Genomic DNA, 25491 nt, shown 5'->3' on the forward strand with positions numbered 1-25491 from the left:
CTTATCCACAGTTATCAGATCTTTGCCTATTAATGAATATTTTGCTTTCGCTGAACGGACCACTTACAGACGTTGAAATACATTTTAACTTAGTTTGGGATTAAATTAATCTATAAAAATATCTGCCGACTTTTAATTTTACTTCAGAAATACAAAAATCTTTCAATAACTATAAATTATATTCAAGATGTCTACAAAACATTTATCAGTTGGTAAGTAATATCAAATTAGAGCAACTATAACTTTACTAAATTATATTATATGATTTCTTAGGTTCTGTAGAGCCTCCAAGAACTGAGGGCCTTCTCAGGGTCTATTCTATGAAATTCTGCCCTTTTGCCCAACGAGCTTTATTAGTCTTGAAAGCGAAAAACATTCCACATGATGTTGTAAATCTTAATTTGATCAGAAAACCAGAGTGGTACAGCAAAATTAATCCAAAAAGTAAGTTTAGAAAGTACATTCATTTTAAAATTATACTCCAAGAGCTGGGAGCGGATTTTGCTCGTGATAAGTAATATGGTTAAACTATACGGGGATATGTTGAATTAGATGTGCACATGACTTTCCCAGAGTGGGAGACGAGGATAAGGGGTCAAAGTCGCGGTTTTTATTTTTTTTTGTGACGTGAAGTTTAGAAAGTACATATTAAAATTATAGTCCAAGAGCTGGGAGCGGATTTTGCTCGTGATAAGTAATATGGAAAAACTATACGGGGATATGTTGAATTAGTTGTGTACATGACTTTACCCAACGGGCGGAACCCAGAGTGGGGGACGAGGGTAGTTATAAGGGGTCAAAGTCGCGGTTTTTATTATTTTTTTTTCGTGAAGTTTAGAAAGTACTTATTAAAATTATAGTCCAAGAGCTGGGAGCGGATTTTGCTCGTGATAAATATGAAAAAACCATACGGGGCTATGTTGAATTAGTTGTGCACATGACTTTCCCCAACGGGCGGAACCCAGAGTGGGGGACGAGGGTAGTTATAAGGGGTCAAAGTCGTGGTTTTCATTTTTTTTTGTGACGTGAAGTTTAGAAAGTATGTATGTACATATTAAAATTATAGTCCAAGAGCTGGGAGCGGATTTTGCTCGTGATAAATATGGAAAGACTATACGGGGCTATGCTGAATTAGTTGTGTACATGACTTTCCCCTGCTGGCGGAAACCAGAGTGGGGGACGAGCGTAGTTATAAAGGGTCAAAGTCGTGGTTTTTATTTTTTTTTGTGACTTGAAGTTTAGAAAGTACATATTAAAATTATAGTCCAAGAGCTGGGAGCGGATTTTTCTCGTGATAAATATGGAAAAACTATACGGGGATATGTTGAATTAGTTGTATACATGACTTTCCCAGAGTGGGGGACGAGGATAGTTATAAGGGGTTAAAGTCGCGGTTTTTATTTTTTTTGTGACGTGAAGTTTAGAAAGTACATATTAAAATTATAGTCCAAGAGCTGGGAGCGGATTTTAATCGTGATAAGTAATATGGAATAACTATACGGGGATATGTTGAATTAGTTGCGCACGTGACTTTCCAGAGTAGGGGACGACGATAGTTATAAGGGATCAAAGTCGCGGTTTTTTTTTTGACGCCCATGATCGAGATATCGCACCAAAATTTGGGAATAAGTAGGTCATGATGTAACTAAGTAAAATCTCCAGGGGTGGAAAGCTGCGTGGGGGACAAAGGGATAGGGGAGGGGTGAATATAAAAATTATAAGGGGTTTTTTGTGACGTTCGTGATCGAGTGCACCAAAATTTGGGAATAAGTAGTACTTATTCGCAAATTTGGGTGCACTATGTTGATCATGAGCGTCACAAAAAAAATAATAAAAAACCGCGACTTTGGCCCCTTATAACTACCTTCGTCCCCCCCTCTGGTTTCCTCCTCGAGAGATTTTAGTTAGTTATGTTATGGTCTACTTATTCCCAAATTTTGTTGCACTATCTAGATCACGAACGTCACATACAACCCCTTATAATTTTTATATTCACCTCTGCCCCCACCCCTTTGTCGGCTACGTAGCGTTCCGCCCCTGGAGATTTTAATTAGTTACGTCTCTACTTATTCCCAAATTTTGGTGAACTCTCGATAATAAGCGTCACAAAAAAATAAAAACCGCGACTTTGACCCCTTATAACTACCCTCGTCCCCCACTCTGGTTTCCGCCCGTTGGGGAAAAACATGTACACAACTAATTCAACATATCTCCGTATAGTTTGTCCATATTACTTATCACGAGCAAAATCCGCTTCTATCTCTCCGCCTATTGTTGATATGTAATATTATATAAGTGGGGTTTTTACCTATCATGTTTCTTAGTATAGTTCTTCCATTGTATCTTTGACATTCATTATTCACGAATTACTTTTTATATTAGATTTCTTTTTACTCACAGAAACTAGTATTACAAAATTAAGCCGCTTGTCCATAAAAGTCACAATATGTTAAACAAGGATAAACAATACAGTCTTTGATACCTTGTTTACTATAAATTTTGACGTTTATCATTTTCAGAGACAGTGACATTAGCGCATTTGTTGTATAGTATTTTTACTACAAAAGCGATATTACGTAGGTCAAAATTTTTGACGTAAGAGAACTGTCAAAACATTAGAATGTGACTTTTCATTATAAACATGGCAATAAAGAAAAGTCACATTCTAATGTTTTGACATTTCTATTACGTCAAAAATTTTGACCTACGTAATGTAATATCGCTTTTGTAGTAAAAATACTATATTTTTATTGGTTTATTTTCATTTTATTTTCTAATCTACCAATTGTCATTACATATATCAATATTAGATAATGTATTGATGTACGTTTCGCTTAATGTTTTGATTTGACTTGTTTGCAAATTAATCATGACGTTTGTGCAAATAATGGAAGCAGTTTATCACATATATTCATCATTTCTCCTGTCACAAGTTTTTTCTTCTAGAGGATTTGTGGCACATTTATAAATTAAGTACATAGTTACATTGATATTGGATTAAAGTTTAAGATTTTGAGAGATAGATCTTAAGAAAGTAATACTATATTTTTTGAGACCTCAGTCAATCTGAGTCAGTCATTGTTATGACTAGCCCTGTATAATCGAAAATAATTTTAAATTATAGACGTCTTTGATACTGTGACGTTGTTTATAATGTGGGCACATATTATAAATGACCTCACAACCTGGCCTATTTCTGAGAGAAGGATCTAGCTAGAGAATACGAGCCTCGACCATGGAATTCGAGACGACCGCTGTCAAAGTATATAAGAACAGAAATTCGTCCGCAGGCCAGTCATTCATTGATCGAAGCGCGTCGCGTAATTTAATGTATTCGAATCGAATGTATTGAAATGTATTTATTAGTTATCGGAATTATTATGTTTAGTTAATTAAATCATAAATTTGAGTTTGTAAATAAATTAGATGTGTTAGTTGGTGTTATTTGTAATTATTAAATAAATAAGCGATGTAAATAAAATAATATAAGTAAGTCTTCCTTTATTTAAATTAAAATTAGTGCCTAAAAATATAAATAAATAAAATAGTAGAGTCAACCGCGTAAAAAGACAATTACACCACATTGGGTCAGAAGTGGATAAAAAAAATAATAAATAATATAAAGCTCGGTTTAAAACAGTGTGGAATCTTTAAAAATAAATAAAATATAAATCGTAATAAATAAAGTGTGTGACAATGTTTTCACAACATAAGAAAATCACTGATTTGATCGTTAAGGAGCTCCGCAACCAGTTAGAGGAGAGAGACATGGACACTACTGGGAAAAAGGCTGATCTAGTCGAACGTCTAAAGAACGCTCTTCAAGAAGAGGGTCAAGATCCAGAAACCTATTTGTTTGAAGACAAGCATGCTGCTGTGATCTCGTCAATTTCGAAAGTATCGACAGACATTACATCGTTAGAGAACAAAGTTTCGACAGACATTACATCGTTAGAGAACAAAGTTTCTAGTGAAATCTCCCAAGTTTCCTCGGATGTTTTGAAAGTTTCGACAGACATTACATCGTTAGAGAACAAAGTATCGACAGACATTACATCGCTAGAGAACAAAGTCTCGACAGACATTACATCGTTAGAACATAGAGTTTCTAGTGATATTTTGAAAGTTTCGGGTGATATTTCATCCCTTGAAAGCAAGATGACTGACAAGATCTCTAAAGTCACTTCGGATTTTGACGACAAGATATCGTCCATAAAATCTACTTTTGAAGAAAAGATCAAGGAAATAGAAAAGAAAATGGAGGAAACGGAAAAAGTAGACAAAGGGATGGAACCCATCTTAATAGATATTAAAGATGATGAAACCAAATACAAATTGGAGCCACGGTCGATAGTTGAAGGGAGTGTAGGTCATGCTCGTGTTAAGGTGCCAAATTTCGACAGAAAGTCATCATGGAACAACTACATGAAACAGTTTGAAACAGTTTCAAGAGCGAACGGATGGTCTGAAAAAGACAAAGCTGTAAATCTGGTTATTGCTCTTCGAGGAGAGGCTTTGGATGTACTCCAGACCATAGCTGTAGAGGAGACGAATGATTTTGAACAACTCATGAAGAGACTAAATATGCGTTATGGGCACGAACATTTGGAGTATGTCTATCAGGCGCGGCTTAAAAATCGACGGCAAAAGAAAGATGAAGCTCTTCAAGAATATGAGCTAGATATTGCCAGGCTAGTACGATTTGCTTATCCAACAGCTCCCGAAGACATGATGGAAATGTTGGCTGTTCAAACATTTATCGATGGTCTTCGCGATTTTGAAATGCAGAGAACACTGCGATTAGCTCGTCACAAGACGCTGGTCGATGTCTTGTCTGCCGCCCTCGAATACGAATCAGCTACCCAGGCCTCTGGTGGGTACAGTAAAGTGAGGACTGTGAAAGAGGAACAGGATGAGGACAAACTTGACCAGCTTGTTAATATGATGAAAGACATTGCATCCAAGAAAACGAAGACCATGAATTGCTGCAATTGTGGTGAAAAGGGGCACGCACGGAGTTTAAGGAAGAACGCAAATCAAGAAACTCGCCAGCAGGAAATAAGAGAACGTACAGACCCTAGGCGGGCAGCCTCGACTCAGAACTACTCTAAAGACCATCTAATACTAATAGCTTCTTTGAAATGTCGTGAAGATAGTGTATATGTGGATGGAGAAATAAATGGTAAAAAGTATACATTGTTGGTGGATACCGGAGCGACCAGGACCATTATACGACCGTCAGTTTTAAACAGCCGTAAGAAACTCTTACCAACGAGGTTGCGACTGCGGACTGCCACAGGTGAAAACGCCAACACCCATGGAGAAATCCAGATACAATTAGGGATTGGAGCAGAAAATTTCGTCCATACTGTCATAGTTGCAGACATCGAAGAAGATGTTATATTAGGAATGGACGTAATGAATTTGCATGGATTTCAATTGGATTTTAAGAATAGGGTAATCAAAGTTGGCAACGAGGAGGTATTTCTTTATCCACATGATGACAGAACTGTGCTAGCAGCCATTAAAGAAGATACAGTTGTGCCTGCGAGGTGTGAAACGATCATCGTAGCGCGGCTACAGGGAACTGTAGAAGAAGGAACGCCTGTTATGATGGAGCCATGGAACCACGACGAGGAGGTTGGCCGAGGAATCATAATTGGAAAGGAATTGGTTACTTCTGCTAAAAAAATTCCCGTGAGATTGATTAATGTCAATGACTACCCAGTGACCATCAAGAAGGAGACAAAAGTAGGAACTTGTGTACCCGTGACGTCCATAATCCGTCAGACGACAACATCAGATAATTCCAACGATAAGTTCGACCAAATGGTTGCAGTTGCAGGCCAATCTCTAAATCAAATGGAAAAAAGGAAATTAAGGGAATTTCTTAGGCAATATCGTGACATATTCGTACCGGAAGGAGGAAAGACAGGAAGAACGACAGTTGTCAAACATAAAATTGACACTGGTACCGCTAGGCCAATTCGTCAATCAGCTCGACGATTACCACAGGCGAAGAGAGAGTAAGCTGAAAGGATTGTTCAAGAAATGAAGAAAGAAATGATAGAAACTTCTACGAGCCCATGGGTCTCTCCGATGGTCCTGGTCAAGAAGAAAGATGGAACTACGAGGTTCTGTGTGGACTACCGTTTGTTGAACAATGTTACCAAGAAAGATAGTTATCCTCTGCCTCGGATCGACGACACATTGGACACATTGGCTGGAAGTAAATTGTTTTCTACGTTGGACTTGAAGTCTGGATATTGGCAGGTAGAAATGGATCCAGTGGACAAAGAGAAGACGGCCTTTACGACAGGATCTGGATTATGGGAATTCAACGTTATGCCGTTTGGACTCTGTAACGCTCCTGCGACATTTGAGAGGCTTATGGAAAATGTGTTGAGAGGGTTATCTTGGAAAACGTGCCTGGTGTATTTAGACGACATAATCGTTTTGGGAGAGACGTTTGAAGACCACCTGAAGAATTTAGAAGACGTTTTTAATCGACTTAAAGCTGCCCAGTTAATGTTAAATCCCAAGAAATGCCAGTTATTTCAAAGTAAAGTCAATTATTTAGGTCATATAGTCAGCAAAGAAGGAATGGCCGTGGATAAAGGAAAAATCGATTCTATTAAGGAATGGCCTGAACCAACTGATAAACATCAAGTGAGAAGTTTTCTGGGACTATGTACATACTACCGGAGATTCATTAAGAAGTTTGCAGATATTGCTAAGCCATTAACGCGACTTACAGAGGAAGCAAGGGATTATTGCTGGGATGGAGACTGCCAAACGGCCTTTGAAACTTTGAAGAGGCATTTAATTACAGCGCCAATATTAGGGTATCCACTGCCAGAAGGAGAGTTCATCTTAGATACGGATGCAAGCAATGTGGGAATTGGAGGAGTGCTGTCGCAGATCCAAGGAGGACAGGAACGAGTCCTTGGATATTTTAGTAAAGTGCTTTCAAAACCTGAACGAAATTATTGCGTCACGAGAAGAGAACTTCTAGCATTAGTAAAATCAGTGGAACACTTCTATCAATACCTCTACGGAAGGAAGTTTTTAATCCGAACCGACCATGCCGCCCTTAAATGGTTAATGCTGTTTAAGAATCCAGAGGGTCAGATAGCCAGATGGATTGAACGACTTCAAGAATATGATTTCAAGATCGAGCATCGGGCCGGAGTTAGCCACAGGAACTCTGATTCTCTATCTAGAAGACCGTGTCCAGCAGAATGTTCCCATTGCAACAAAACAGAGTCAAAGGAAGCAGCAGTACTAAGAACAACAGTGGTCAACGACGAGTGGACGCCTACCAAGATCAAGGAAGAACAAGAAAAAGATCCAGTTTTACAGAAGATTCGAAAATGGAAAGAAGAAAATCGTCGACCATCTTGGCAAGAAATATCAAGCCTAGGCTCAGTAGTTAAGACGTATTGGGCCCGGTGGGACTCATTTATCTTGGAAGACAGCTTGCTTAAACGAGTAATAGAAAATGATGATGGTTCAGTGAGGAGAACACAGTTGGTGATTCCAAAGAGCAGAGTAGCCGAAGTACTTCGTCAGTTACACGACAGTCCATCAGGAGGGCATTTTGGTGTAAAGAAGACCCTTCAGAGAATTCGGGAACGATTTTATTGGATGAATAGTTCCGACGATGTGAAGGACTGGTGTAAGAAATGTACTACCTGTGCTACAAGTAACGGACCCTACCGGAAAAGAAAGGCTCCTATGAGACAGTACAATGTTGGAAGTCCGTTTGAAAGAATAGCTTTGGATATTGCCGGGCCATTTCCAGAAAGTGACAATGGATTCAAATACATGTTGGTGGTAATGGATTACTTCACGAAGTGGGTTGAGATCCACGCAATTCCAGACCAGAAGGCCGCCACTATTGCAGATGTGTTAATCAAAGACTGCATCAGCCGATTTGGAGTGCCTCTGGAGATCCATAGTGACCAAGGGAGGAACTTTGAGAGCGATCTATTTCAGGGAATCTGTGATAAACTAGGCATGAAGAAGACAAGAACCACGTCCTATCACCCGCAATCGGATGGAATGGTGGAGCGTATGAATAAGACAGTCGGCAAGTATTTGACAAAGATGGTGTCCAATCATCAACGAGACTGGGACCAGTACCTTCCGTTCTTCGCAATGGCCTATAGATCTGCTGTTAATGAATCAACTGGCCAAACACCAGCAAAAGTCCTATTTGGACGTGAGATGCGTCTACCCTGTGATCTAGAGTTTGGATGTCGACCTGGAGAAGATGTTGCTGGTGAGGATTACGTGAATGAATTACGAAGAAGAATGGACGATATACATGAGTTGGTCCGTTCTAATCTTCAGATCGCTAGCGACCGAATGATTAGCATTAATTCAATTGAGAGAGCACGTGTTGGAGTCCGACGTGCAAAAGTTAGCCATGCCAAAGTTATAATGCAGCCAATTAGACTGGAGAGTTATCTGAAATATGGTAGAAGAAATTTTCCAAGACAACGAAGTCCAGGTGTTAGTCTGTTGCAATCCGCATAGTTACTGGTGCGGAGAGAAGACCGTCCCCTGTCACTTTTATACAACTGGGAGTTGTAAAAGAGGGTCCAGTTGCAGATACCAGCATCCAGTTCCAGTCCCGACAAGGTTCCAGGAGGAACCATCTTTTAAGGAGGGGGCAATGTGACGTTGTTTATAATGTGGGCACATATTATAAATGGCCTCACAACCTGGCCTATTTCTGAGAGAAGGATCTAGAGAATACGAGCCTCGACCATGGAATTCGAGACGACCGCTGTCAAAGTATATAAGAACAGGAATTCGTCCGCAGGCCAGTCATTCATTGATCGAAGCGCGTCGCGTAATTTAATGTATTCGAATGGAATGTATTGAAATGTATTTATTAGTTATCGGAATTATTATGTTTAGTTAATTAAATCATAAATTTGAGTTTGTAAATAAATTAGATGTGTTAGTTGGTGTTATTTGTAATTATTAAATAAATAAGCGATGTAAATAAAATAATATAAGTAAGTCTTCCTTTATTTAAATTAAAATTAGTGCCTAAAAATATAAATAAATAAAATAGTAGAGTCAACCGCGTAAAAAGACAATTACACCACAATACACATCAATTTTGTTACTTCTTACTTATAAACATTTTTTTATATATTCCATCGTTTAACAGTAACAAAAGAAAACCAGAGGTTTGGTGCACCCTATATATAAGTTGTCATGGGTTTTAGTATAATATTTATTTTGATATTTTTTAACCAAAAAGTAAATTTCTGAGTGTTTATTTTTCTGTAGCATTAGTACCAGCCATTCTTGATGGTGATAAAATTGTGATAGAAAGCCTGGATATTGCTGATTATCTAGATGAAAAGTACCCTGAAAATCCACTATATCCTGCAGATCCTGCAGCCAAGCAGCAGATTAAGGATATTATAAACAAGGCAGGTGTTGCACAAGGAGTGCAACAAAAACTCTTAGCGTCAAAAGAAGAACATACGGCAGAAGAATGGGCTAAATTGTTGCTTGAAGCTCTTCAACCTTTGGAAAAAGCACTTTCACAGAGGAGAACGCCTTTCTTTGGTGGAGATAAACCTGGCATGGTAAGTTTCTACAATTTAACCATAGCTACTGCTTTTACTCTTTCTATAACTTTAGCTGATTCTTATGTTTTATAGGCTGATTACATGATTTGGCCATGGGCAGAGAGAGCAGGATGTATAGGAATTAAATTACAACAGAAACTTCCTTTGAAAGACTCAGACATCCCACTTTTAAGGAAATGGAGAAAAGATATGATGAATGAACCAGTATGCAAGGAGTTATATATTAGTGGTGACAGGTTTTGGAAGATTGCAAAAGCAAAAATTGATGGTGTAGAACCAGCTTATGATGAAGTATAAAATGGATTCTTAAATCGACGGAAGTCATATAAATTACATGCAAAATTTTTCAAATGAACTGATAGAATATACTGTTACTCTGATGTTTTATAACATACGCTTACCAAATTCCTGAGATATCACTGATTGGCTTTACTCTATATTTAGATAATACCCTACCAATTGTTATGGAAGGTTCACAGTGGGTTTTATTACGGAATTGTTTTGAGTTGAATTGTATTGTGTCATGTATTTTTATAATATCAGAAAGTATATGATTTTACGAACGAAGGTTTTACTTTCAATATTAACAATATTGAAAATAAAACTTTATTAGAACTAAACTTCTGGTTACACCATTCGTGGCTTCTAAAATTTACAAGCCAACGAAATGCCGGAGCTAAGAAGACCGAGGTAGATCTATCAGGCTGCATCTAACTACCCGCCTGTCCAGCACTGTAAAATTCCAACAAAGATTAGTTCCCAATACTCAGAATAGGAGTAGTTCTACTCATATTCTGAGTATTGGGAACTACTCCTATAGGAGACTCCTTGAGAATAGGAGTAGTTCTACTCATATTCTGAGTATTGGGAACTACTCCTATTCTGAGTATTGGGAACTAATCTTTGTTGGAATTTTACCGTGCTGGACAGGCGGGCAATGAGATGTAACCTGGTAGATCTCCCTCGGTCTTCTCGGCAATTCGTTGGCTTGCAAATTTTAGAAGCCACAAATGGTGTAACCAGAAGATTAGTTCTAATAAAGTTTTATTTTTAATATATTGTTAATATTGAAAGTAAAACTTTCGTTCTTATTTAGCAGACGCCGCCACGGCATCCATGTCTTCATGATCTTTCGTTTGTGGACAGAGGCTGTCGACCCGAATTTTAGTGGTTCAGAGAGAATCAAATATGCGCTCTCTGAAGAAACTCTAACAAGAGTTGAAACTAGTTACAGTGCTTTTGGCGCTCTATGAACTAACTAAATTAAGACGGCTCTTGTTTCGCTTCACAACGAAATGATCATTTATGATTTTTATGTGATTTTAATTTTAATCTAAAACATGATAAAATTTTTCATCTGACCTCTTATGTACAGAAAAAAAGATAAGAAACCTTGTATTTATATTTCATTATCATTAATATTTAATTACCTTGAATAGTGATAATGACTTAACGCTTTTTATTGCTTCGTCTCCAATTCAATCTTTACATATTTTTATGGTACGGAGTAATTAATAAAGAATGATTATTACTTTATCTGGAGCAGATCAAATCCCTGCTGAGCTACTTAAACTTTTGTACGAGGAAAACATTACCTACTTAACCACTTTCTTTAACATAATTTACAACGAAGAAAAAATACCAGATGATTGGTTGGAGCCACTGTTTATAACATTACCAAAGAAAAGCAGGCCCACCAAATGCAGGGATTTTAGATGAATCAGTTTGATGAGTCTTAAGATACTTCTACGAATTATACAAAACCAAGTAGGTAGGTATTCATTCCGTGGGAAATAAGCAATTTAGATTTAGAGATGGTCGAGGGACCAGAGAGGCATTATTTTGTATGCGCGTTCTCTTAGAAAAAGTTGTAAGTTCCGAAAGAACATTTATGCTTGTTTCATCGACTTCGAGAAGGCATGCAACTGAGTACAACACGATACATTTTTCGATTGCCTGCGGGAATCAGGACTTGACCACTATGATATAAGACTGCTAAAGTACTTATTACAATCAAGTAGCCTCTATTCAAGTTGGAGATAGTCCTACTGAAAAACTACCCATCAAACGTGGAGTACGACAGGGTTGTGTTTTGTCACCCAGTCTTTTTAATCTGTACTCTGAAGAAATCTTTAGGGAGGCTTTGGATGACAGGCAAGAGGTAGGCGGAGAAGTAATCAACAATATCGGATACGCTGACGATACAGCCATTCCTGTAGAAAATTTACAAGATCGCCAGACATTTGGTTAGGTCTGGAGACATTAGTAAATCTAGTTAGTGAAGCAAGTTATCGGACAGGCCTTAAAATCAATATTTCAAAGGCAAAGTGGATGGCAGTTGGAAAAATTGATATAGATCAAGGTCTGCTTTCTGTTAATGGAGAGGAGATAGAACGAGCAAACCATTTTAAATACCTTGGCAGCTGGTTAAATGTAGGTAAATTCTGACTCTAATGAAGAGATATTAACCAGGATCGAAATATCATGCAAGGCTTTTATGACCTGGAAACCAGTTCTATAGTGTCTAACAGAATCCTGTAGATGAATGTTCGCAGGTAGGTCTAGAAATGTTACATGTGGTCTATATTATTGTATGGTCTTGAGATATAGACGTTACAAACCACAATACTAAACAAATTAGAATTATTTTATTCTAAGAGATAACTGAGATGAAGCAATGGCAATATGAATTTTCCTACCGGTTTTCTGAGAAAACTAATTTTGAAGTATTTTTGAAAAATTTAATCGCAGAATGAAAGATTACATTATTACCGAGGGTCGAAAGTATCTTTAGAATAAACAAAAATTTTCTTTTGAATGCGATAGGTATGTATGTACAGTGGAACCCCGATAAGTCGGCCCCCGACAACCCGGAAATCCGGCTAACCCGGACCGATTTTCATCAGACAAAACAAACATGTTTTCACTTTGACTGAGTTTTTTACCAAGAAATAAACAATAGTGTATACCACTGTACGTAATTTCGATGTACTGTGCATGTATTTCATGTTTTTGCAATTATAATGTGTATTTTCCTATTAAAAATATTTATTTTACTAATTTTTACCATATTCTCCGGCTAACCCGGATTTTCGATAACCCGGATCGGCCGCGGTCCCGATTAATCCGACTTATTGAGGTTTCACTGTATATAAATTGAAAAATCACACTCTACTGTATCTTTTTTTTTTCACCCCATTAAAATAAACATTGTAGAAGTTTTCAGAGACTTTCGACCCTCGTTAATAATGTAATCTTTCATTCGTGAATGCATGCGTTTTAAAAAAGCAGTGGCCCGAAATTTTGCGCCTACGCTCTTAATTATCTCGTGTAACGGTGATGACTTGATCCTTTTTAATATATATAATCTAATTTTTGTGTACTTATTTGTACAATGTAATTACTAAATAATGTGTATTATTTTATCTGTAAAACGAAATCTAAATTTTCGTCGAATCATTGTTGAGATAATATCAATACATCTGAGTTATACAGGGTGTAACAAAAATACAGGCCATAAATTAAATCACATGTTCTGGGACCAAAAATAGTTCGATTGAACCTAACTTACCTTAGTATTAGTACAAATGTGTACATAAAAAAAGTTATAGCCCCTTGAAGTTACAAAATTAAAATCGATTTTTTTTTCAATATATTGGAAACTATTAGAGATTTTCTATTAAAAACGGACATGTGGAATTCTTATGGCAGGAACATCTTTAAAAAAGAATATAAGTGAATTTGTTAACCCCATAAAAAATTTATGGGGGGTTTATTTCCTTAAACCCTCCCAAATATTTTGTGTACGTTCCAATTAAATTATTATTGTGGTACCATTAGTTGAACAAAATGTTTCTAAAACTTTTTTGTCTCTTTGTAATTTTTCAATAAGTCAGTTTTTATCGAGATATTTTGAACATTTGTAAAATCCAACACAAATTTTTACATGGTAAGTAAGATTATAGAGACCTGGTAATAATATGAAAATTTATTGTGAATTAATATTTTTTAAGTCTATTTTGAAACATATTAATATCTCGATAAAAAATCGTTTATCGATAAAATACTAAGAGGCAAAAAGTTTTAGAAACATTGTGTTTAACTAATGGTAACACAATAATAATTTAATTGGAACGTACACAAACATCTGGGGCGTTTAAGGGAACAAAACACCCATAAAATTTTTATGTAAACACATTAAAAAAGAAGCCGCATCTCGATAAAAACTGGCTTATCGAAAAAATACTAAGAGGCAAAAATTTTTAAAAACATTGTGTTTAACTAATGGTACCTCAGTAATAATTTAATTGGAACGCTCACAAATGTTTGGGGGCGTTTAAGGGAACCAAACCCCCATAAAATTTTTATGGGGTGTGCAAATTTCACTGTTATTATTTTTTTGAGATGTCACTACCATAAGAATACCACATATTTTTCGATATATTGGAAAAAATCGATTTTCGTTTTGTAACTTCAAAGAGTTTTAACTTTTTTTATGTACACATTTGTACTAATAATGTATAAGGTAAGTTAGGTTCAATCGAACTATTTTTGGTACCAGTATATGTAATTTAATTTATGACCTGCATTTTTGTTACACCCTGTATATTATTATACTATACACAGATCCAGAGTGTTACATTTACAAAAATAATTAAGTTACCGTTTAGGATGGAAATGCAAAAATAAACGTATCTCAAAAGACGCATGTTCTTTAAATCCTCATCCCTCTTTAACTCAAAGTGCTGTAGTATGATTATTTTGAAATCTGTACCTACCTAAATTATGTACCTATTCTTGTTCCATTTTTTTTCTTTGCTTCAGGCGAGATACTACTTGTCTCTGGTGCTTTGTCATGGGACATGGGACCTTTGTATACCTCTTTTGGATTATCATAATATTGCTTCTAGGACGTTTCTTCCATCTATATGGTTTCCTTCTCTGCAAAAACCGTCTGTCTTGCACAGAGACATGTTAAGGATAGACCGGGCTAGTCATATGCCACTCAATGCATCGAGGTGTAACGCCGACATAGGATTGAGTGGTCTAGCCATCTTTGTCTGTCACATGCGCGGGATCGTTTGGTTAAAAGAGATAGATAGACCACCGATCGACTGTTTCCATGATGTTTCCGCGTTACGCTTTTTTGGTGAGTATGCCTTGTCTAATATGTCATGCGCTTAATATGTCAATGGTTTTACATCAGTACAACCAATTTGTACATAAAATTCAGCCCTCTTTTAATGCCATGCTGCTCCTTTTATTGCCTTGAGCAATACGAGCCTCGTCGATATTTTTCCGACCAACTCATTGCGATTTCTCCAATTTTTATTTCCATTTTATTGTGAGGTTGATTTTAGCTCCTTCATTAATGGCACATGCTATCCAGGAGCAGTGGCATAGCGATAAATCCGGGGGCCCTGGGGCAAGTCCACTCACGGGGCCCCTACTACAAAAAAAAATTCAGCTTGCTTTTGGGTGAATACAAATTTTTTAATTGATTTTATTTTTTTTTTTTTTATTTTAAAATATCTAACTATTTTGCAGTTCTAGCTCTTTAATCTACTTTTAAATAAGCTAATCATGCTTAGCCTCAAAATGATTTTTTTATATAAACTTAACTTCTTCTAACTAAAATCTTCTTTCATCTTCACTTTGTTTGTTAATAGTATCTACAACAGTTCTATTTCTTGACCACTGTTCATACACCATGCAGGCTTAAGAATGCACTTTTGGCCCTTCATGACTAGCTATGCGTTCCGAAATGTGTTTCCAGTCTCTCACGCCGTTTTTTGAAAACAGGTTACTCAAATTTATTCCAGTTACAAGGACGTCCTGAGGAAACAACCAACATGGAAGGCAATAGACACAATCGTTACTTTTTGAATAGCACAACCAATTTCTCTTGAGTTTTATACCAGCGTTGGTTGTAAATGAATAATAATGACTCGAAAAACATCGCCCTTGCCTATCTCTTGGAAAAGGTCCTTCAGGTTGATAAGGACCATCCCTGACCAGTTTACGTTTAAGCTCACTTTCATTAACAGTTTTTGGTAAAACATCACACAAACTCACATTAAGCGCATCTTCAAGTTCGTGTGTAACACGTACTTCAATTTGACCTTGCTCATTTATGAGTTTAGTAGAATTTTCTGTAGAGTGAAGTTCTTCATGACTTTCGTTATGACAGGTTTCCAGCTCACGACCCGTTATTTTAATTTCATCTTCAACTTGACATGGCTTTTTTAATTCTGAAATTAAAAATCGTGTGATAGATAAATCAATAGCAAACCTCAAAATCTACAAATAGCTTTGAAAATAACCGTCATTTTTAAACGGTTTAAGATCCTTTCATTAAATAATTTTATAAAATGGATCTTGAAAATAAAAATACCTAAGTGTGCAAAAGTAATTAGTCGAGCCTAGTTTTTCTTTTTATTTAGTTTTGTTGTTATAAAAGTAAATTTTAATTGTTGTAACTAAATCTTTTTTACGAATTTGAAAAGTGTGATAGTTTGGAAAATAAACTAATCGTTTAAAAAATGGATACATTGCTATTCTTACCTGATTCGGATTGAGTAGGTTGATTAACTGTTTCACAAAGATCTTGGTCCTTGGTTTGAGAAGTGGAAGCAGTTAACCAAGCGTTTAAATTTTTTGAACTTCGTGCAGCTTCATCGTCTTTTCGTTTTTTCTCTTTGCGTTTCTGAGACCCACTTTCATAAGTTCGCTTCATACTCAGTTTATTAAAACTATTTACAAACTATACACAGATCAGATTAAATAGGCCGCACGTACACGCACCATACTTTTGTAACCAAATAAACGCTAAAACGCACACACAGACTACAGCAGAGACAGGAGTGTTGACGAACTGATTACTGACTACGTACTGAGAACAATAGACACAAGGTCATTCGCTCTTCGCCGCTACGGCTGCGATCCCCTCCCCACCCACTACCTGCCAGGCAGCCACTCACCACAAATTAAAAATTCTGCAAGTTCTTATAAACAAAAAATAGTTTACAATTTCGCCGGTAAAGCTTTTTTACGACACAATCGACGATTAAAAATAAGATTTTTACCGTTTTGTGCCATGTTTTTACGTTCTGAGCAGGCAAACAGTCACACTAATTGCGTACTTAATTACGTATTTGCGACGAAGTTGATGGGATCCTTGAAGGGCAATGGAAAAATCCCAGAAAATTTAGTAAGTAATACCGGGAAAATAGTAATAGATATTTTGTTTAAAAGAACATTCTGAACACGTACGTATATTTAGTTTTTCAAAATTCGAGAAGTACATAAACTAGACAATGACCCTCCTTTTTTCCCAGGAGTCTCGCGGGGGCCCTTACCTCGGGGGCCCCGGGGCACTGCCCCGGTGGATTCCTACGCCACTATCCAGGAGGCTATCTCCACCACATATGCTACAAAATTTATTTTTTGTAGCAATTTGTCAAATTAAATACTTCGACTTCCTTTTAAAAGACCACCAGATCCAGGCGTTTTTCCGATTTTTAAAACAATTTTTGATAAATTCCAATAATATACAGTGATGAGCACACTAATATCCGGCAAAATAACGCAAAAGATGGAAAACATCAAGTTTTGAGATAAAAAAAATGAACCTAATAGAGGTGTTAAATTTGGCGATAGTAACTTATAAATTGACATTATATTGATTGTTTCCTACCTTTAGACGTATCGGACGAGTTTGAGAAATGCCACTGTCACAGTGACAATTTTAGTTGACATATACTCCTCTGATACGTCTAAAGGTGGGAAACAATCAATATAATGTCAATTTATATGCTACTATCGCTAAATTTAACATCTCTACTAGTTTTATGTCTTTTTATCTCACAATTTAATATGTTTTCCATCTTTTGCGGGTTATTAGCGCGCTCATCACTTACACTAAGCATCAAAATTAACGCACCACTTTAAAAATGGGACATTTTTGATGTCTCGTATTTCCTAAACCTGTTGTCCGATTTGAGTGATTTTAATATGTTATAGCTTTATTATTCAAGAATATCAATGTAATAATATTGTTGCTAAACAGATAATTGTCATTGTATACCGGGTGTAACAATGATAGTGTGTTTTTTGCTCAAAGTTCGGAACACCCTGTGGAATATTTCAGCGTGTATCAAAATATTGAAATTAAAACTCAACTGTAGCTGTAGGCTTTCTTAACATTTGGCTTTTTGATTCATTCGCTTATGTTGGATAATAAAAAAGTTAGGTACTTTAGGGGTAAGGGGTAATTCTGCATGAAAAAATAATGACCGTTTGCTTTATAAACATATGTCCGCAAATGCTTCGTTTCTGAGATACATGATGTTGAATTTATTCTTACCAACTGACGATTTATGTATTGGTCTAAAACCGGTTGAGATATGCAAATGAAATTTGGTAGGTTTTAAGAGGTAGTTATTGCGCATTTTTTGACATAAACTAAGAATTTTATATTGACCATTGGCGTGCATACGTTTAATATGACCCGTATGCACGCCAATGGCGAATATAAAATTCTTAATTGCATGTCAAAAAACGCGCAATCTCTTAAAATCTATTAAATTTCATTTGCTATCTCAACCGGTTTTAGAGCAATAAATAAATAATCAGTTTGTAAGAAAAAATTCAACATAACATATCTCGGATACGAAGTATTTGCGGACATATGTTTATAAATTAAACGGTCATTATTTTTTCATGCAGAATTACCCCTTAAAGTTTGTCACACTTATTTAGAAACACCCTGTATTTTGTTAAAGTGCCTAACTTTTTTATTATCCAACATAAGCGAATGAATCAAAAAGCAAAATGTTAAGAAAGCCTGAGGCTACAGTTGAGTTTTAATTTCAATATTTTATATACGCTGAAATATTCCACAGGGTGTTCCGAACTTTGAGGAAAAATCACACTATCATTGTTACACCCGCTATACAATGGCACTTACATGTTTAGCAACAGTATTATTACATCGATATTCTTCAATAATAAAGCTATAGCATATTAAAAAAATCACTCAAATCGGACAACAGGTTTAGGAAATACGAGACATCAAAAATGTCCCATTTTTAAGGGGTGCGTTAATTTTGATGCCTATTGTGTATTATTGGAGTTTATCAGAAATTGTTTTGAAAATCTGAAAATACCTGGATCCTGGTACTTATAGTTATTTAAAGGGAAAACTATATCAAGTTCCAGATGCACAGGTGAGGCGTAGCGTGCCGTGTTGTATACCCGATGTTAAGTCACACTGACGACCTCTCGTGGATTTCAGCTGAACTAGCTTCGAGGGGGTTGTTAATGTCAAACGCTGAGCGCATATGCATTTGAAACAAGTACATGTCGCCAAAAAACAGTTTCAGATTTAATTTACTTTTTAATAAATCTCTTACTGATTCTAAAAATGTATACCTATTAATACTTGCAAAATATTTTTTTATGTAGTATAATATTTTTCAACATCAAACATAATGGCGAATGTTACGCATTCAATTAGTAAATAAATTCGCGATGGTCACAATGACGACCCCGCGTGGATTTCGGCTGAACTATCTTCGAGGGGGTTGTTAATGTCAAACGCTGAGCGCACATGCATTTGAAACAAATAGATAATATTCATTATTTATTTTTACATGTTTTGTCTACAAATTTTATGTATAACATCGACTCCAAACTTTATTGGAGCGTAAAGATTCCATGTTAAATCATTTTATATTACCAAATAATTAACTGATGAAAATTATTTGTCTACTTTTTCCGTTTCCTCCATTTTCTTTTCCATTTCTTTGATCTTTTCTTCAAAAGTAGATTTTAGGGACGATATCTTGTCGTCAAAATCAGAAGTGACTTTAGAGATGCTAGCAGAGATCTCGTTAGTCATCTTGCTTTTAAGGGATGAAATATCACCCGAAACTTTCGAAATCTTATTCTCTGACGATGTAATGTCTGTCGAAACTTTCATAACATCAACATCCGAGGAAACTTAGGAGATTTCACCAGAAACTTTGTTCTCTAACGATGTAATGTCTATCGAAACTTGGGAGATTTCACCAGAAACTTTGTTCTCTAACGATATAATGTCTGTCGAAACTTTCGAAATCAAAGCAGCATGCTTGTTTTCAAACAAATAGGTTTCTGGATCTTGACCCTCTTCTTGCAGAGCGATCTTTAGACGTTCGACGAGATCAACTTTTTGTTCCCGGTAGTGTCCATGTCTCTCTCTTCTAATTCATTTCGTAGCTCCTTAACGAGCAGGTCAGTAATTTTATGCTTATGCTGTGAAGACATGGTGACACACTTTATTTATTACGATTTATATTTATTTATTATTAAAGATTCCACACTGTATTTAATGCGAGTTTATTTTCTTTATTATTATCCACTTCTGCACCAATGTTACAAAACTTTACTTTTCTATGATCTTTTAGGCACTAATGTTTAATTTTAGTTGACTTTATTTATTTTTAATAACTTACAACTAAACAAATGAAAAACACTGAATTTATATCCTTTATTTTACAAACTACGATATCTAATTTATTTATTACACCAAATCTAATAATCTAATTACAAATTCAAAAATATACGATACGGCGCCCGACGTTTTCAAATTCACAACTGAACTAATAATTCCAAAAACCTACTATTTATACAACATTCAATGTTCTAGAAATAAATAACATCTCGAATACTGTTTACAAGAAACAAGAAAGAATTTACTCCAAAAGTCGAGAAGGAATAGAACATCATAAATCGTAAAAAGGTTACTTGGTAAACAACTTAGGCCGGGATCTGAAAACAGTCTGTGACATAATTATGTCACATTATTAAAAAAGAAATAAATTTTCTTTTTACCTTTTGAAAATGGACCCACATTTGCAAACAATTCATCGTTTTTTATTAAAACAATGCTAAATAATACAACGGGCATACTTTTATAATAATTTCTACTATGAGATAGATTTTCTTTAATGGTTTACTACTTAACGGCAGTCTTAGCAGTGTTCACTATAATTGAAAATCTGTAGTTATTAACCAAGTCAATGACATACATTTTGTATAACAAAAATAATCGAAAAGTAAAGAACAGATATTGGCTGAAGGTTGAAGCGCATGTTAAATTAGCATATCTTATCCACAGTTATCATATCTTTACATATTAATGAATATTTCGCTGAATTAACCACTTACAGACGTTGAAATACACTTTAACTTAGTTTGGGGTTAAATTAATCTATAAAAATATCTGCCGACTTTTAATTTTACTTCAGAAATACAAAAATCTTTCAATACATCTATAAATTATTCAAGATGTCTACAAAACATTTATCAGCCGGTAAGTAATATCAAATTAGAGCAACTATAACTTTACTAAATTATAATATGTGATTTCTTAGGTTCCTTAGAGCCTCCAAGAACTGAGGGCCTTCTCAGGGTCTATTCTATGAAATTCTGTCCTTTTGCCCAACGAGCTTTATTAGTCTTGAAAGCGAAAAACATTCCACATGATGTTGTAAATCTTAATTTGGTCAGAAGACCAGAGTGGTACAGCAAAATTAATCCAAAAAGTAAGTTTATAAAGTACATATTAAAATTATAGTCTAAGAGCTGGGAGCGGATTTTGCTCGTGATAAGTAATATGGAAAAACTATACGGGGATATGTTGAATTAGTTGTGTACATGACTTTCCCCTACTGGCGGAAGCCAGAGTAGGGGACGAGGGTAGTTATAAGGGGTCAAAGTTTAAATAACACCCTTAATTTAGATGCTAAAGTCGCTAGAGAGTTCTACAAAATCTCATTTTAATATTTTTTAAGTGTTTTAATGTTAATTTTTCCAGTAAAATTGACCATTTTCCTGTTATTCTATGTTGAGTTTTTAAAATTTTTCATTATTTTTAAAATTTTCAATCACAAATAAAACTACAACAAGTATTTATTTTTCAAAAAACCCTACAGAATATTTTTTCTACCCATTCTTGAGAATATTTTCAAAATAAATCTTCCAACCCGTCGGTTGGGTAGATACCACCCCAAGATAACAGAGTACATTTCGGCATATATGGTAGATTTTGAAGTTACAGGTAAATACCAAAATTTCATCAAAATCAAATGTCAATAGAAATTGAAGGTTATACCTTATTTCTACTGTAGTACACTGATCTTTTTTATTTGTTTTTTCACTTACTGTCTTTTTTTATAGTATGTTCTAAAAAGTACATTTCATATATGATTTTTTAAATAATCTAATGCCTTCAATTTTTACTTATTTTTCTTGTTAGAATCTTTTGAAGTATATTCAAGTTGTTAGAGGTTTTACTATGAATTTGTTTTGTTTTGGTATTTTTGAACAAAAAGTGATTTTTTTTAGCATTAGTACCAGCTATTCTTGATGGTGATAAAATTGTGGTAGAAAGCCTGGATATTGCTGACTATCTAGATGAAAAGTACCCTGAAAACCCACTCTATCCTGCAGATCCTGCAGCCAAGCAGCAGGTTAAGGATATTATTAACAAGGCAGGTGGTCCACAAGCGGTTTTTATAAAAATATTATTAGGAAAGGAAGAACATTCAGCAGAAGAATGGGCTAAATTGATGCTTGAAGCTCTTCAACCTTTGGAAGAAGTACTTTCACAGAGGAGAACACCTTTCTTTGGTGGAGATAAACCTGGCATGGTAAGTTTCTACAATTTAACCATAGCTACTGCTTTTACTCTTTCTATAACTTTAGCTGATTCTTATGTTTTATAGGCTGATTACATGATTTGGCCATGGGCAGAGAGAGCAGGGTGTATAGGAATTAAATTACAACAGAAACTTCCTTTGAAAGACTCAGACATTCCACTTTTAAGGAAATGGAGAAAAGATATGATGAATGAACCAGTTTGCAAGGAGTTATATATTAGTGGTGAGAGGTTTTGGATAATTGCAAAAGCAAAAATTGATGGTGTAGAACCAGCTTATGATGAAGTATAAAATGGATTCTTAAATCGACGGAAGTCATATAAATTACATGCAAAAATTTTCAAATGAACTGATAGAATATACTGTTACTCTGATGTTTTATACCGTACGCTTACCAAATTCACTTAATGTTGCCTGCACCCTGTACCTAGTAAAGCTGAAGACAATAAATATTACAGCTTTTTGATGTGTTTCGTGTATTTAATATAATCATCACTTGTTATTTTTATTCTCTTCTTCATTGTTATTGTTATTTTGTTCCTAAGATAGATTAGTTTTACTCTATGTTTAGATAATACCCTACCAATTGTTATGGAAGGTTCACAGTGGGTTTTAAAGAACTTATTATGCAAAGTCAAATCAATCACTATTTTATTACGGAATTGTTTTAAGTTGAATTGTATTGTGTCATGTATTTTTATAATATCAGAAAGTATGTGATTTTATGAACGAAGGTTTTCTGAAAAGAACTAAACTTCTGGTTACACCATTCGTGGCTTCTAAAATTTGTAAGCCAACGAATTACCGGAGCTAAGAAGGTCGAGGTATGGTTCTTTTCATGAGCATTTTTCAGTGCGTCTCAGTTTTTCGATTTCTCTCTAACGCATTAAATTTTATGCTACAGAAAAAACGCATGTCTCTGATTACATTTCGTCGGTGACATTTATAACATTTAATCTAGTTGTCAATAGATGGTGCTAATAATATAATATTAAATAATATTATATTATTCTATATAAAGAAAATTTAATCTATACCAGCGGTTCTCAATCTGTGGTACATGTACCACTGGTGGTACATATCATTATTTGCGGTGGTACACAAAACGCAAAACTGTCAAAATCACCACTATTACAATTAATTAGATTACCTATCTAGATAGGTAGTTATTTCAGTTAGGTGGTACCAAAAATAATAAAAAGTATTTTGTGGTACATGACTCAAAAAGATTAAGAACCACTGATCTATACAATTTATAAGACTATACAAATCAAAGAAAATACCATTTTATAAATGCAATAAACAAAATTGATTTGTTTTTATACCAAATTGCAAATAAAATGTGACAACTGTCAGATTTAACTAAAATGTCATGTTAGAATAAATGTCATAAATGTGTATTTATCACGGACTAACCTTTTTTTCTATCATTTGTGACTCACTGAAAAATGCTCATGAAAAGAATCATAGATCTATCGGGTTGCATTTCACTACCAAAATTTAGCACGGTAAAATTCCAACAAAGATTAGTTCCCAATACTCAGAATAGGAGTAGTTCTACTCCTATTCTGAGTACTGGGTACTACTCCTTTGGGAGTGAGACTACTCCTATTCTGAGTATTGGGAACTAATCTTTGTTGGAATTTTTTCTCATTAATTCATCAATTTCTCTTTGTCAGAATAGGAGTAGTCTCACTCCCAAAGGAGTAGTACCCAGTACTCAGAATAGGAGTAGAACTACTCCTATTCTGAGTATTGGGAACTAATCTTTGTTGGAATTTTACCGTGCTGATAGAGTTGCACAAGTTTAACTTGAATGTTTGAACTTGACTTGAGTTTGACATAATTTGAAGTCAAACTCAAGTCAATCCTTCCGACAAATAATTCAAGTCGAGTCAAACTGGTCAATCGTACAGGTTTGAAAATTCAAACTGTCAAACTAGTTTGAAAGAGTTTGAAAAATGATTTTTTTCATAGATATACTTTTTTGTTGAGATAGACATGTTAGTTGCCAATTAAGATAAGAAATTGAATAATACAATGAGTGCCATATAAAAGTAGCTTGATACAGGGGCGATTATAGTCAAAATAGGGTAATAAATTTCTTGAAAATGATTCCTGTACGCTTAGAATTGCTTGTTGGCAAGTTTCGTTTGAAACTTGCTTGTTTGAAACACTCTATCCAATCGACAAAAAGTCTAAACCACATTGAGATAGAAATTAAGAGTTTATATTATGATATATTACTTCCTCGGGCAGTTCAATTATTATTTGTTGGGTTAGAGGACATTCTGGAATATTTGGAAATGAAGAAGTCGACAAATTAGCTAAATCTGCAGCTTTAACCAAACGAAACATAAACAACATACTTCTACATGATATAGATAATATCAGTAAAAACCATTGCAAACAAAATTGGCAACGTGTATATAACCAAAGTACAACGGGAATAAATTTTAGAAATTGCCAACCACTAATTCCCAATGAGAGATGGTTTAAACAAGAATCAAATAGGCTATTTATAAAAACAATAAACAGAATGAGGTCAAATCACGCACTAACCCCAGCATACAAACACAGCATAGGTATCAGTGATAACCCATATTGCGCCTGTGGTGGAATAGGAGATCTACAGCACCTCATATTGGAGTGTGGACAGTACAGACAAAATATTAAAGTAATGTATGAAAAGTTAATTGATCTAAATTGTCCTTTGCCTGTCAATTTAAACGAAATTCTTTTTCCAAAAAATAAGCAGACGTTACAATGTCTTTACGAATATGTAACGTCCTGTAAATTTAAATTTTAAATAGGCTTAGATAATAAAATTAAAAATATCACACAAAATAATTGAAAAATGTATCCATTAATATATTATAACACCCTGTAAATTTAGATAATAAGTAGGCTTAGATATTAACTTAAAATTGTTATTGTAATACCATAAAAAAAACAAATAGTCTGGCTAATTGGCTATGTCAAAGCCATTAATAAAAAAAAAAAGTTTCGTTTTATCGATATTTCTTTTGAGTGTTATTACTAGATTAAAACAAAGAATTCGTTGGATGGTTTTTTTATCATAACAAGTGTAATTTAATCTACTTTAACAAAAATTTATGTAGGAACAAAAAAATATTATATTTTTGACAGAGTTTTAATGGATTTTTTGC

At 35.0% G+C, this 25491-nt stretch overlaps 3 protein-coding genes across 3 annotated transcripts; 2 read left to right on the forward strand and 1 right to left on the reverse strand.

Moving 5' to 3' along the window:
- Positions 1–9997, forward strand: LOC126883367 (pyrimidodiazepine synthase-like). The gene is made up of 4 exons (XM_050648844.1): positions 1–212; positions 274–444; positions 9310–9614; positions 9690–9997. Exons 1-4 carry the CDS (start codon positions 188–190, stop codon positions 9912–9914), a joined length of 726 nt encoding a protein of 241 aa, XP_050504801.1. The 5' UTR covers positions 1–187; the 3' UTR covers positions 9915–9997.
- A 5102-nt stretch (positions 9998–15099) lies between these two features.
- LOC126893322 (zinc finger MYM-type protein 5-like) lies at positions 15100–16353 on the reverse strand. Its single transcript, XM_050663372.1, has 2 exons — positions 16182–16353; positions 15100–15868 (listed from the first exon to the last, which is right to left on the reverse strand). Exons 1-2 carry the CDS (start codon positions 16351–16353, stop codon positions 15336–15338), a joined length of 705 nt encoding a protein of 234 aa, XP_050519329.1. The 3' UTR covers positions 15100–15335.
- Positions 16354–20720: 4367 nt separating this feature from the next.
- Positions 20721–22791, forward strand: LOC126883364 (glutathione S-transferase omega-1-like). Its single transcript, XM_050648838.1, has 4 exons — positions 20721–20973; positions 21035–21205; positions 22008–22312; positions 22388–22791. Exons 1-4 carry the CDS (start codon positions 20949–20951, stop codon positions 22610–22612), a joined length of 726 nt encoding a protein of 241 aa, XP_050504795.1. The 5' UTR covers positions 20721–20948; the 3' UTR covers positions 22613–22791.
- The last annotated feature ends 2700 nt before the right edge of the window (positions 22792–25491 follow it).

This window comes from Diabrotica virgifera, chromosome 1, assembly GCF_917563875.1.
Source record: "Diabrotica virgifera virgifera chromosome 1, PGI_DIABVI_V3a".
NCBI lineage: Eukaryota > Metazoa > Arthropoda > Insecta > Coleoptera > Chrysomelidae > Diabrotica > Diabrotica virgifera.

Coding starts and splice junctions, on each gene's coding strand:
- LOC126883367 (XM_050648844.1), top strand. CDS start 188: ATGTCTACAAAACATTTATCAGTTG. Junction 445..9,309: donor CAGCAAAATTAATCCAAAAA/GTAAGTTTAGAA, acceptor ATTTTTCTGTAG/CATTAGTACCAGCCATTCTT. Junction 9,615..9,689: donor GTGGAGATAAACCTGGCATG/GTAAGTTTCTAC, acceptor TATGTTTTATAG/GCTGATTACATGATTTGGCC.
- LOC126893322 (XM_050663372.1), bottom strand. CDS start 16,353: ATGAAGCGAACTTATGAAAGTGGGTCTCAGAAACGCAAAGAGAAAAAA. Junction 15,869..16,181: donor ACCTACTCAATCCGAATCAG/GTAAGAATAGCA, acceptor TTTTAATTTCAG/AATTAAAAAAGCCATGTCAA.
- LOC126883364 (XM_050648838.1), top strand. CDS start 20,949: ATGTCTACAAAACATTTATCAGCCG. Junction 21,206..22,007: donor CAGCAAAATTAATCCAAAAA/GTAAGTTTATAA, acceptor GATTTTTTTTAG/CATTAGTACCAGCTATTCTT. Junction 22,313..22,387: donor GTGGAGATAAACCTGGCATG/GTAAGTTTCTAC, acceptor TATGTTTTATAG/GCTGATTACATGATTTGGCC.